The 14,188-nt window shown below is 17.8% G+C and overlaps 2 protein-coding genes across 2 annotated transcripts in view; both read left to right on the top strand.

Moving 5' to 3' along the window:
• Positions 1-4,632, top strand: part of LOC102674761 (farnesyl pyrophosphate synthase-like) — a 7,446-nt gene extending 2,814 nt beyond the window's left edge. The window contains exons 3-7 of the mRNA XM_006622807.2: positions 2,020-2,160; positions 2,363-2,560; positions 3,793-3,960; positions 4,074-4,286; positions 4,371-4,632. Coding sequence (XP_006622870.1) covers positions 2,020-2,160; positions 2,363-2,560; positions 3,793-3,960; positions 4,074-4,286; positions 4,371-4,580 — 930 coding nt within the window. The 3' untranslated portion in view covers positions 4,581-4,632. The remainder of the gene's footprint in view (positions 1-2,019; positions 2,161-2,362; positions 2,561-3,792; positions 3,961-4,073; positions 4,287-4,370) is intronic.
• The window catches only part of LOC102675745 (farnesyl pyrophosphate synthase-like), a 50,363-nt gene that overhangs the window by 23,490 nt on the left and 12,685 nt on the right, over positions 1-14,188 (top strand). The gene's annotated exons all lie outside the window — the stretch shown is intronic.

Below are 14,188 nucleotides of genomic sequence, written 5' to 3'. Positions count from 1 at the left end.
ACATTTCTAAAATAAATATAAATAAATATATGAAGATACTTATATACTAATCTATATATTAACGTTTGATCGATATTGATAATCGATTTAACTAAAGCAATATAGAATTTGTATTGATTGAATGAATATTGAATGAATGAATATTTTATAAATTTATATTTCCATCCTTCGTGAATATTTATTCAAAAATACGATAGTTAAGAGCAAAAATCAAAACAGATTTATATATATTTATATATACAGATTATATATAAAAAGCCAAAATAATTTGAATTTCAATAACAATCTCAATTTAAATTTTCAAATTTATAACAGCAATATAATATAAATGAAAATTAATATAAATAAAAATTAATATAAATGAACAATAAGTTTACATTATTCTCTCACATAATTTTGAATACACAATAATAATTATTCGAGAAACTTATTCCAAGACACAATAGCAATGGCCAAATTAATCAAATATCTTGCAATCGATCATAAAGAAATTCGTGAAAGCTCATCCATAGTTGGAAATCATCTTTCAACTATTGATTCTCTTTTATTCTCTCTTAATTACATTTTTGTCAAAAATAATTACTGGAGAGAGAATTAAAGTCTCCAGAAAATCAGAATTTATTCAGATATCATTTAGTCACCACAAAAATCAGTCAGAACATAATTAATTGTTGCAGAATTCAAATCATCAAATTGAATTCAAATTCAATTAAGTATCATTTAGAAATGTAAAATTTAATTAGTCAGTCAGCCATAAAAAATAAATCAAGTTAAAGTCAATTATTAAAATCAAAATTTGCAATATAAACAGTTGTACAGTTCCACATTCTATCATCATATTGTAAGATATGAATAGAAATAATTACTTAATATTAATCTAATTATTGATACTTTTTTTATTCTAATTCTTAAAACTTATCGATAATTATTTTTCTTTATAATTAACTTTATATAATATAGAGGAGTCTGGAAAATATTGATAGCGAGATTTAACATATTTCTATATTTTTTATGTATATAAAAATAAAAAGCAAAGGCTTCAATATAAATTGCTCTGTATAAATCACAATGTAGATTATAATTGCAACTTTATTAACTTAAAATTATTTTCTGAAAAGAAATATATTTTCGTGAAAAATTTAAATTTTTATTATATTTATATAAGAATTTTATCATTGTGCTGATGAAATATGAATCATTAATTTGATGTAAAAATGTCCTTGTTACATATATGTTAACTTCCATTGCTTTCAGTTTAAGATTAAATATTGTTAGAGTTATTATTTTAATGTTTTGCGTTTCGAGAAATATGAGGCATACAGTCAAGGAAAATTTAATACATATATAATAAATATTTTAATTTTAGCTTTCTAAAATAATTGAATTTTACGTAATCTATAATAAATATTCTTTATTTCTTTATTCGAATAAATTAAAGTGAAAATTAATGTTAATGTTATGAATTTTGAAAATAACATATGTATTGAAAACGTAAACAAAGATAAAGATATATCTTATATTTATTATAATCACAATCAAACTAAACGGATTCAATGTTAAACATGATGCCATACACAATATGTTGGTCGAACAAAAATATTTCATTTGAAACTTATACGAAATAAATTATTTTATTTTTATTTCTTATGCTTTCTCAGTTATGTGTTAATTCTTTCTTGGATGCGTAAGTTCAAGACATTACATTACTGACGAAAAAACATCTTTTAAATACATTTTTGGTTAAAAAAATTTTTAAAATATGTTTATTTTTGTTTATTTTGTTTATTTATATATGTTCATTTTTGTTAAAAAATAGAATGTTGAATATAAATGCAAAAAAATTAAAATATTATTTAGTTTTTTTTACCCTTTTTTTCAATGATATATCAATCTTCTTTAGTTTACTCTATTATATATGAGTTTATTATTAGCCAATATATTCTCTTCTCTCTGCAGTCGTATTCGTATAAACTATATTCACTATATTTTTATATCAAAACGATATTTCTTAACTTTTAGGTATTGGAATATAATGTTCCGAAAGGAGGAAAACGAAGATCAGTATCGTTTATAATTGCATGTAAATTGCTGGCATCTCAAGATCAATTAACGGAAGAAAATATTCGTTTAGCTCATATCTTAGCCTGGTGTATAGAAATAGTAAATAACTTTTTATTTATTTTATATTATTTTAAAATTTATTATTTTTCAATTTACTAACATTTATATAAATTTATAGATAATGAAAAATTTTATTTTATTTAAATTTTTATTATTTTAAATTTTTTGTTATTTCTTTCTAACTTTAAAAAGTTTATATATATATGATTATTATGATATATATATATGATTACTATTATAGATGCAAGCAGTTCACACAATGGCAGATGATATTTTAGATCATGCAAACATGCGACGAAATCAACCAGCCTGGCATGTAAAAATTGGATTATTTGCAGTTAATGATATTTTACTTATAGAAACATGTATATACAAGCTTATTCAGAAATATTTTAAATCGAAAAATTGTTATGGAGATATCATGAATACATTCTTGAAAGTAAGTAACAAATTTTTTTATTTAAATAAAATAAATAGTGCTCAAAGAAATAATTGTATTTAATAAATATTAATTTTTTATATTAACATTTTATAATTTTATATTTTAATTTTTTTTTATTTATATCAAAATTATTATTTTTTATTGTATAATCTCAAATTTAAAAAAAATAATAATATAATAATAATAATAATAATATCTCCTTTTTATGAAAATTGATAATTTAAAAAAGAAATTTTATTGTATAATTTTTCATATACAAAACTCATCTAAAAAATAGTGCATACTTGTCTATATAATTCCAAAATAAAAAAAAAAGAACATTAATATCATTAAAATAAAATTACATTGTTTCTTTAATAATGTGGAAAAAACATGATTTTATATATATTAATCATTCATGAGTAGTTAACATTTTATAATAAATTACTACTCGCTTAATTCAATTTATAACTTCTAATTTTTTTACATTTCGAGAAGAATCTAGAATATTTATTTCATTGATATGAAAGACAATAAAATAGATAATGAAATTCTAGATTTAAAACTGATAGTAGCAATATTTCAACATATTGAGAAAATTTATTTATACATTTTATATTTTTATATGAAAATATTGTTTAAAAATAAGCATATAGATCTGAAACTAATAAATTCTGTTTTTATTCCTATTTTTATTCCTATTTTCATTTTGATTTTTTTAAATATTTTTTTGTTTTCGAAATATAAATGAATTTATATTATGTACTTTTCAGCTGATCATTCAGTTTGATTAGCAATTGTACATTTATATTTTTTTTATAAAAATTAATAAAATTATATTTTCTATAAAATATTAAATTGATTAGTATTAATTATATATTAGTAATATATTGCTTATTAAATTAAAAATATATGAATTGTTAATTTCAATTTATTCTTTCTTTTTTCTTCAATATATATTTTATCAATTCTAGTAAAAATCTTTTTATTAAAAATTAGTAATAGTAATAGTAAAAATATATGTAACATTATTTTGTAAAATGATTTTCTACATAACAAATATTTATAATGCAATATATTTTTAGAATAATATAATATAATAATTGTATATAATAATTTTGTACTTTATTATATGCATACATTTTTTTCTATATAAATTTAGATTTTAAAATAATGTAATTATTAATGTATGACTTATCAAATATTTATTACAATACATATTTATAGTATATATTCATTATAATTTACAGTATCATAGAAAAGCAGGATATGGTGAATGTCTAGATATATTGACATCGACACATTGGAAGAAAAATTTCAATTTTGATCTCTTTTCTATGGACCGATACAATACTATAATAAAATATAAAACATCTTATTTCTCATTTGTACTTCCATTCATTCTTGCTATGCGTTTCGTAAGTATAATTTAATTATATTATTTGATTTTATTAATTCTTATATTTATATCAGAAAAATATAGATTTTTCTATTTATTTTTAATGTTACTTTAATTATATATTGTTCATAGACTAGCATAATTGATCCAGAAACATATAAGCAAGCAGAAAAAATTTTGCTAAATATAGGACATCTTTTCCAAGTACGAGATGATTATTTAGATTGTTATGGTAAACGTGATGTCATAGGGAAAAGTGGAACTGATATACAAGAAGGAAAATGTACATGGCCCTTAATAGTTGCATTGCAGCGAGCTACAGCCGAACAAAAAAAAATTTTAAAAGTAAACTTTCATTAATAATATTTCACATTTATTTTCTTCTATTTTTCTAAATGTAATAAATTATTAATAATATTAATATCATAGGAATGTTATGGAATAGCTGATGAAGAAAAAGTAAAACGTGTAAAACAAATTTATGAAGAGATTGGTGTATCAAATATCTATTTGGATTACGAAGAAGAAACGCATAATTTATTGAATACATATACACAGCAATTATCTTCGAAACTTCCGACTGAATATTTTTTATACTTACTCGCTACATCATGTAGTAAAGTAGGACGAAAAGATTAGTTGTATAAGATATTAGTTGTACAAAAAATGTTGGAACACATCCAGAAATTGCTAAGTTTCAAACAATATTTTCGTATGCAAAATTTTTTGTTACTTTTTGTTATTAATGAATTATTAACGAAAGATAATGTTGGCTATGTGCCGTCAACTAAGAAACAACAAATTGAAGGAGCATGTCAAAGAAACTGAGTTACATAATAAATATTTTTTATTGATAAAAAATACATATTTGGAATAAAAAATAAATAATTATATTACATGAACTACATTGAATTAAAAAAAAATTGACCAAATAAGTAGATAAAATCAGACATTAGAAAAAATTCTTGAAATCTTTTTTTCTGGATATCTTTTCTTAACATTGATGGTATTTTGATATATATTCTTATCATTGAATTTATTCTTGACAGATTTGCATAATAGTAGATACAGATAAAGCATCATCAAAAAATAACACACACGAAAGCAATGTATCGTCGGATCAATTGCATTTATCGTTCAGTTCATTCAACAATGATTAATTGTAATCATTTATAATGCCACATAGTTAATCAGAACGTTTCGAACGCTTTGACAACATTATTAGTTAGTGTTTTTTTTATTATTATTAATAATTCGTTAGTAAAATTTTAATGAAAATTTTTATAAAGAAAAATTTGCTCGAAATTATTTTAGAAATCTCCAATTAATTGGCGTTTTCATATTTTTCGGATATTTTGAATAATAAATCAAATTATTATAATAAATTTTTTTTCATTATAAAAAATACAAACAAAGTTTGGAAAAATAAAGCAATAATATAAAATGAAATTTAAAATTTATTGTGATTATGAATGAACAATAATACATTCCTATTATTATTATTATATGAATTTCTTTTTGTTTTTCTTTCTGTTTTTTTTACAAATCACATTTGAAATATTTGATACAAATAATTTTTTGTAACAATATATTACTTTTTTTAATTTTTATAGAATTAATATGTGATATATGATATGTCAAAAATCACAATTTTTATTGAAAAAAATATAATTTTCAAAATTCATATAGTAAACATTCAAAATTCATCTGATGAAACTTTTGTTTTATTGCTATTATTATAATATAAACCAATTGCGAATGAATAATTCAAAATTATCGAAAGCTATTTATAAGTTGACTAAAGCTAGTTCGATTCACATTATATTTAAATTCGGAAGAATCTCAAAATTCTGAGATATTATAATCTATTGATATAATTAAGAAAACTCTACAATTGTACAATTAAATAAATATTATAATATACAAATTTTTTCATAGTGAAAAATATGCTGTTGGAACAGTAATTTTACTTCTGAAGATATATTCATCATATAATAATTTTTAAAAATACGAAAAATGATCCTTTTATTTAAATAAAAATGTGATGTTATTATATATATATATATTGAAAATTAGGAATATCGTTCAATTATTATAATTATTTATAAAAAAAAAATAGCAATATATGAAAATAATACTAATAATAAAAAATAAAGAAATGGTTTATATAATATAAAAATCATAGTGATATTTCTTCTCAAGTCAATAATAAATATAAATTAGACAACAATAATAAATTAGAAAAATCATTTTAAAAATTATGCTAATACTTTATGTATCATGCAAATTATTAAAAAAATTATTAATAATAAGAAGATTCTGATAGTATTTAAATATAATCTCTTAACATCAATTTAATTAGATTCTGATAGTATAGATTCAGAATAATTTTAATTAATATTATCAAAGTCAAATTAAATTAACTATGGGAGAAATGAATTAAAATTTAATATAAAATATAAATAAATGAATAAAATTGATGAACAATAAATAACATTAAACTCTTAGAACTAGATAAAAATTATAAATATGAGCACTATATATAAAATATCTAATATTTGCAAAATTAAACATAATAATAATATTACCGAACAATAATTGAGAAGAAATTTTACTGCATGTAATACATAAGATACAAAAAATCAATTATGATTATCAATCATTTGATTATGAAATCAATTATTTATAGCTCAGCAAAGAATATATTATAAAGATAATTGATCCAATACGGCATTGAGAATACAAATATAAATATCTAACCTTCAAATCATCTTAAAAATATTTTCCAAAATATTTTCTTGCAAATTTCAATAATATAATATTTCCCAATAAATTCAAAGAAATTTATTCTGAAAAATCTATGTTACCTTTTAAAGCTTTTTATTATTATTAAATGAACTCTGATTATAAAACACGAATCAAATAAAATAACTCCCTGATTGATTAAGACATACCTGATGATTTGCCAAAAAATCAAGTATATAGGACAATACTCATCAAATTCCTAGAATGAAAAAATAATTACTTCAATTGTGAGCATTTCTACACAGATGCATTTAATTCAGTTTAAGAATATGATACAATATTACCTTTAACAATAATATAACAAAATAATATTTACTGCAGAGATAATATTAGATTGAAATATGTCAATATTGATAGTTTTAAAAATATTGACTATATTCAAATTCCATAACTGTAATAGAAATTCTAAAAAATTTAATTAACAGTCATGAAATCGCAACATAGAAAAAATTACAAATATAGGAAATAGATACAGAATTAAATAATGAAAATAACAGCAATATAAATATCATTTGAATTCCTTTATATTAAGGAAAAAGAAATATAAATGCTGTAACGAAAAAAGCAAAGATTCTATCATATATATTTAATACAATAGTTTTGATATCAGAACTTCACAAGACTATAAAAGAATAAAAAAAAAATCTGGATTTCAATAAAAAGTTTAAAAATACACAATCTAATACAAAACTTTTACTTATTAATCTCTGACAAAAAAAAAAATAAAAGAAAAGTCTTAAAATACATTTAACTTAAATTCTTATACTCGATTACATTTGATATTAATGTAGAAAAACTGATTACAAAGATAAAGATATGATATAAAATCAGTTGTAACAGTTTTTTTGTTATATAAAAAACACTAAAATTCTTCAAAAAAAATTATTTTCTCTTACCGCACATTGATTGACAGTTGAATTTTCCTGTGTTTGACCTGCAAGGTATAATGGATTTATATACTGCTATTCTGAATTTTTTGTGATAATAAAGTTGAATAATTAAATCATTCTTCTATTAGCAAGCGAAATCTTGATACTTAGGTTTTCGTGCTCTCAATTTCTGCTTTAATTTTTTGAATAAATGTTCAATTGTTTAAATTATTTTCCAAACTACCTATATTATTTTTTAGTTGTTGATCATACATTAATATCTTTCAATCTAAAATCAAGATATATTCACTTGACATGTTTTCTTCTAATTTTGTCAGTTATTTTGAAGCCAGTCTAATTATTTTGACATGGATAAAATTTCATTTTTCGATATTCTGAACAAAATGATCTAAAAAATTCATCCTCAATGGCATCTCCCTATAAGCTTTTTCATTTTTCATAGAAATTTCTGAGATTTTTTTAAATAAAAATTATTTAAAAAAAAAATTTAACAAAGTTTTATTGTTTATTTAATAAAAATCGTAAAAAAAATTATTTTTTTGAAAATGTAATGAAAAATATAAATATTTATACATATGTATAAAAATATTATTAAGATTTTATAGAAATTCTAAATGCTATATATTCTTATTTTGTTTCACTTGTTTTCACTTTTATAAAAATATGAAATGAAAAATAAAAATGAAATTAAGTTCCTAAATTTCAAATTTTTTCAATCAAAGACAAATTCTCAAATCGTTTTTTAAAAAAATTATACAGTTAACTTATTTCTATTATTGTTTTTGCGTCAAGAAAAAATTCAAATTTATTATGATACTTCTGCAATTTTTATGAGATTAAGGATTTTCTGGAACCAGGAAATCATATATGTAATTATTATTCCAATAATATTCCAATAAACGAATAAATTTTAAATTAAATCTTGATGTTCACGACAGCAAAAAATTATTTTAAAAAATTAAACAAAAGAATCACTAGTCTATTAATCGTTTTTGAAGTTAACCTAATATATAAATTGTTTTCTCATAAAAATAATATTTTATATTAATTATGATATGATTATGATAATGAAAATACAGAATGAAATAAAAAATAAAATAAAATATAAAAAAGCAATTTTTTTAATTTTAATTTAACGTACTTACTATATTAATAAAATTTCAAGAATAGATTTTTTGAAATATATATTGTGTTCGCGCGCGCGCGCGCATGTATAATATACATTTTACATGTTTATTATACATTTATATTTACATTATTTTTAGTATGTCTAATATGTTATAATATGCTGATATTGATATAAAAAACTTAAATTAGCATAAAAATGGATTAACATAAATGTATATGATTGATAACTAATAATACAACCAAAAAGGAGATGATTTTACATTAAAAAATAATTCGAAAATATGAAATATAATTTTTTTACGAAATTGTTTTCAAGAAAAATATTCATGTATGTATACATATCATATTCTGATTTAATATATTTTGTTATAAGTTATTCTTATTATATTTATTATATTCTATAATCAAGAATATATAATTAATAAAACAAAATATTAATTTACGATAAAATTTTTAAAAAGAATCTATTTTTTGAAAAATTGAATCAAAATTGAACACTTATTTTAGAGTATAAAAATTTGAATTTTTTCCTTGATTAAATAGTCTGACAGAGTCTTTGCTCATTGAAGGAACTATACATATACGTGGATATAAATTAATGACGTTTTAGTAAAATTTAATATTATTAACTTTATATATGAATAAATGTTAAATCAATGATTTTCTAAAAACTTTTAATTATTTTTAAATTCTATTCGTTATAAAAAAACTATTAAAAGATATACTATAAAAGATATAAAAAAGGTTAACAATTTATGATATCTTAAAATAAAATTTAACCTCTTAAATATGATTAGAGGAATTTTTCTGGAGAAGAAAGAAAAAAATTCAATGATCGATACAGATAAAAATTTAGTGAAAAAGAAATAATGAAAAGTAATCAAATTGTATGAAGTAATCAAATTCCATCAAAAAAAGCAAAAAAACTACGAAAATAAATAAAATTTATAATAAATTTATAGTATAATGATAATATATAAGTATAATGATAAAAGGAAAGTAAAAAATACATATTTCTCCATTATATTTATAATTCTGAATTTATTTTAATATTATAAATTTGAGATAAATTTTTTCATGTATTGCAAAATTTTATATAATTTCATCAATTTCATAGCAATAAATGAGAAAATGCAATCAAAAAATCTATTATCAAGTTCAATTAAAATCACAAATTCAACTTTCTTAATGAATCAAATTTAAGTAATTCGAAAAAATAAAAAGACTTTTATGAAATTTGTTGCAATTTTGGATAAATATCTATAATTAAGATGCAGTTCATATTATAATTATTACTGCTGTTATTTAAATATATAATTTAAAGAATTTAATAATCAAATTGCATAAGATATTCCAAGAAAACTTATCAAAATAATTTTTATTATTCTTTGAAATAATAAAATATTATTATATTTAGTTTAATAAAGAACAAGTTGAAAGATTAGCAATTACTATTATACGTGAAAAATAATAACTTCTTATGATTCTTGAAATAAAAATATTTTGAAATAAGAAATAAGCATTAGCAATTATGTAATTATTATAATTATAATAATTATAAAATTGTAAATTAATAAAAAATTTAAAGAATTTATATGATTATAATATTATATCAACAATAAATACCAAATTCATTTAAAATAGTTGAAAATTTTAAAAGATTTTACTAAAAATTAAATCTGATTTTTTATTAATATAAAATTTTCATATAAAATTTATGAAAACTTTAGAAATTAAAATAAATATTGTTTTTCTGCTCAATACTATTGAATTTTTAAAATTTATAATTATTTTCATTTTAAAAAAAGTTCTTTTCATATTTTTAGAATTTTTAAAACTATACATATATATATATATACATACACACATATATATATTTAAAATATATTTATTTTTTGAAAAATTTTAAATAATGAAAATAAAACCTTAGAAATTATAGACTTGTGTGTATTTATGGTTAATTTGTATATTAAGACATGATTTATTGCTCCAATTTCTGCAAATATTTTAAGTCAAAATTTGCGGTTTTTAAATTTACTTTATAAATATAAAAGAGTGATTAAGAATTCAAATCAAATATAAATATAAGTTTGGATATTTGTAATATTTGATTTTATATTTTTATATTAGAATGTGTAACATTATCTTTTTTTAATATAGATTTATTTTTCGATAAAAAAAAGTATATTATTTAACACTTAATAAAACTAATTAAATAATAAAAAAATAATTTAAAACTAAATAAAAATTTCAACTAAAACAATTATTTTGAAAAATATAAAAAATTATATTAATATTATATCTATAGAAAATTTTTTTAAATTCAAACTTTATTATATTTAATATGGATATTAATTTTTAAAAAAGTTTGAAAAATTGACAGAATATATGCAATAGTATTAAAAAGAATACAAAATTTGAAATTTATTGCAAAATGTGAATAATAATTAGTTATATAGATAGACAATAAGATAGACAATAAATATTAAATAAATATAATAAAATATATATTACAAAATTATTTATTAAAAGCTTTTAAAAAGCTTTACTTTGTATCATTAAAAAAAATATTAACTCTTTATAAATATAATATAAAAGAGATTCTATAATTTTTTTGTAATCCTTTTTTTGTATTTTATAATCAAATACATTTTTTAAGAAAAAAAAATAAAAAAAATTTAATTTTATAATTTATTTTTTGTATTTTTAAAATCTTTGTAACTGTAAGATACATTAATTTATTTATTTTTCAATTATATTTTTTTCAATTATATTTATTTTTCAAAAATAATAATTATCTATATTGTGTGATTATCAATGTGATGTAATATTTTTTTTAATAAATAAATTTTTAATTACATTATGATCATTGATAGTTATAAAAAAATATATAAAAAAAAATAGTTATAAAAAAATATTCTTTTTAATTTTAAGTATTTAGGATTTCATTGGATTTTCTATAAAAAGTACTATTTTATTAATATTTATTAATATTAATATTTATTTTATTTATATATTATTAATTAATTAATTTGAATTTATAATGTATTTAAAGTACAATGAATTTTTATATAAGTTTTATATAAATAACTATTATATTAAACATTTTTAATAACAAACTAGAAATACTTTTATTGATTTTTAAAAATTTATGTATATATATTTGTTTTATTTGCAAATAATTTTAATATTTAATAATAAGATTCTATTAACAATTGCTTTTTAATGATATATTAAGAATAAAATTAAATAGAATAAAAATAAAAATAATAATAAAATATAACGAAAAACAAAATAATAACAATTAATAAAATAATAATATACATTTAAACAAAAGATTAAAATATTTAAGCAATAGAATAATGCACTGTTTTCATCAATGCTTCAAATATTTTTGTTCACATTAATTTATTATATTTATATTTTAATTTAATTAATTTTATTATAAATTATAATAAATTATAATAATTAATATAATTTATAATAATTATTATTTTATATTACATATATATTAATACGAATGCATTTATGTTAAATATAACATAATAATTAAGATTATTTATTAATTTTTTATTAAATTATGAAATTATTAACTATATACATATAACGACATTTATAGCAACCTTTTCAAGAAAAAATTAAAATTATGTGTGTGTGTGTGCGTGTGCGCGCGTGTGTGGTGTTATCAAAAATGTGTGTGTGTGGTGTGTTATCAAAAATATTATCAAAATATATAATATTAAATATATAAAATTATCGATCTTATCTTGTTTTATTTGTCTTGAAAATGTCAATCTGTTTGACATTATCATGAGAATATTGCCATATCATTCATAATTATTTATTAATATTATAGCAAAAATAGTATTTGTTTAATGTTATTTCTTGTATTATAATATATAAAATATTTAAATTTAAAATGTGCATAGATACTTATTTTTTTTATAAGAATGATTTGTAAGTGTTTTGTATATTTTGTTTTTATGATACATATATATAAGATATTTCAAGTTTATATTAATATAATAATTTTTTTTTATTTAAAAAAAAAGAAAATCATTTATAAAATTCTGTAATAAATATTTTTTTTATTAATATTAATATTGTTAAGCAAATATTATATAATGAAGTAAAGTATATTTTCCAGCGAACATATTGACATTCATATGGAAAATATTTATTTTTTATTTCACATATTTATATTTATTAAAATATTTATTATTAAAATAATTATTAAAATATTAAAATAATTTATATAATATTTTTTCTTATATTTATTTAACAAATTATTATATAATTTATAATAAATATTACAAATAAATATCACAGTTTTTTCTAATATAAATACAGTACACACTTTATATTCGCATAAATTTAGTCTTATATGAGTCTGCAACATTCGTTGCTTAAATTTTGGTCTTATATGGACGTATAAACATATATTGCTTTATGTGATTTTAGATTCCAATACTTTGATTTGTTTTTGAACAATCTTAATAATCTTAATAAAAATTACATAGTGATTTGCTACTTCATTATTTTATAATTTAAGGTTATAAAAACATTCATATATACATATATACATATATATATATATATATGTATATATATATATATGTGTGAAAATGTTTTTTATTTTACCAAAGTATATTATTCTACCGTTATGTGAACGAAATATTTCACAAAAAGTTAATACTGCTATAAATATTAGAAAAAATTCTTTATTGTGGAAATGCCAAAAATCAAGAATACAATATTTTTGTTATAAAACAAATACGCCTTCTTTAAAATATAGGTAAGTAAAAAATGTTTATATTGTAATTTTTTTTATTATATATATAAATTGTAGATAATTATAAAATAATTGTAAAATATTATTAAATAAATATTATATAAATATTTCAATTTTATCTCTCAAAAAAATATTAATATTTAAATATATAATATTATATTTTATCACGTTATTTAATTAATGTAAATGTAATGTNAATTTTTTTTTAGTATATATAACTCATAAATTTTAGTTTTTATTTCATATAGGTTATAAGTATATTATATATATATATAGGTTATAAGTAATATTAAATAAATATACACACATATATTATTTAATTCAATATCATTTATATCATTTATAAAATTTTTAGAAAGAAAATAAAATAATACTTTATTTATTTTATTTATTTAGTTATTATATATAATAAAATATTTGCACAATAATTAAATTCTTTATGAATAATATGATTATAAATAATTATGAATATAATATCAATAACAATTTTTATTTATATCATTGTTGTTATTCTCAATCATAATTATGTTTAACGTGTAGAAAATACGAATATAGAAAAACTCATCGTTTAGAATTATATAGAAAAATTTTTTAACTTATGAAAATTATTTGAAAATTATTTATTAATTTTT

This window comes from Apis dorsata, unplaced genomic scaffold (assembly GCF_000469605.1).
Source record: "Apis dorsata unplaced genomic scaffold, Apis dorsata 1.3 scaffold_758, whole genome shotgun sequence".
Taxonomy (NCBI): Eukaryota; Metazoa; Arthropoda; class Insecta; order Hymenoptera; family Apidae; genus Apis; species Apis dorsata.
Note: the sequence above shows the minus strand (reverse complement) of the source record. Positions and strands in the feature narration are given on the sequence as shown.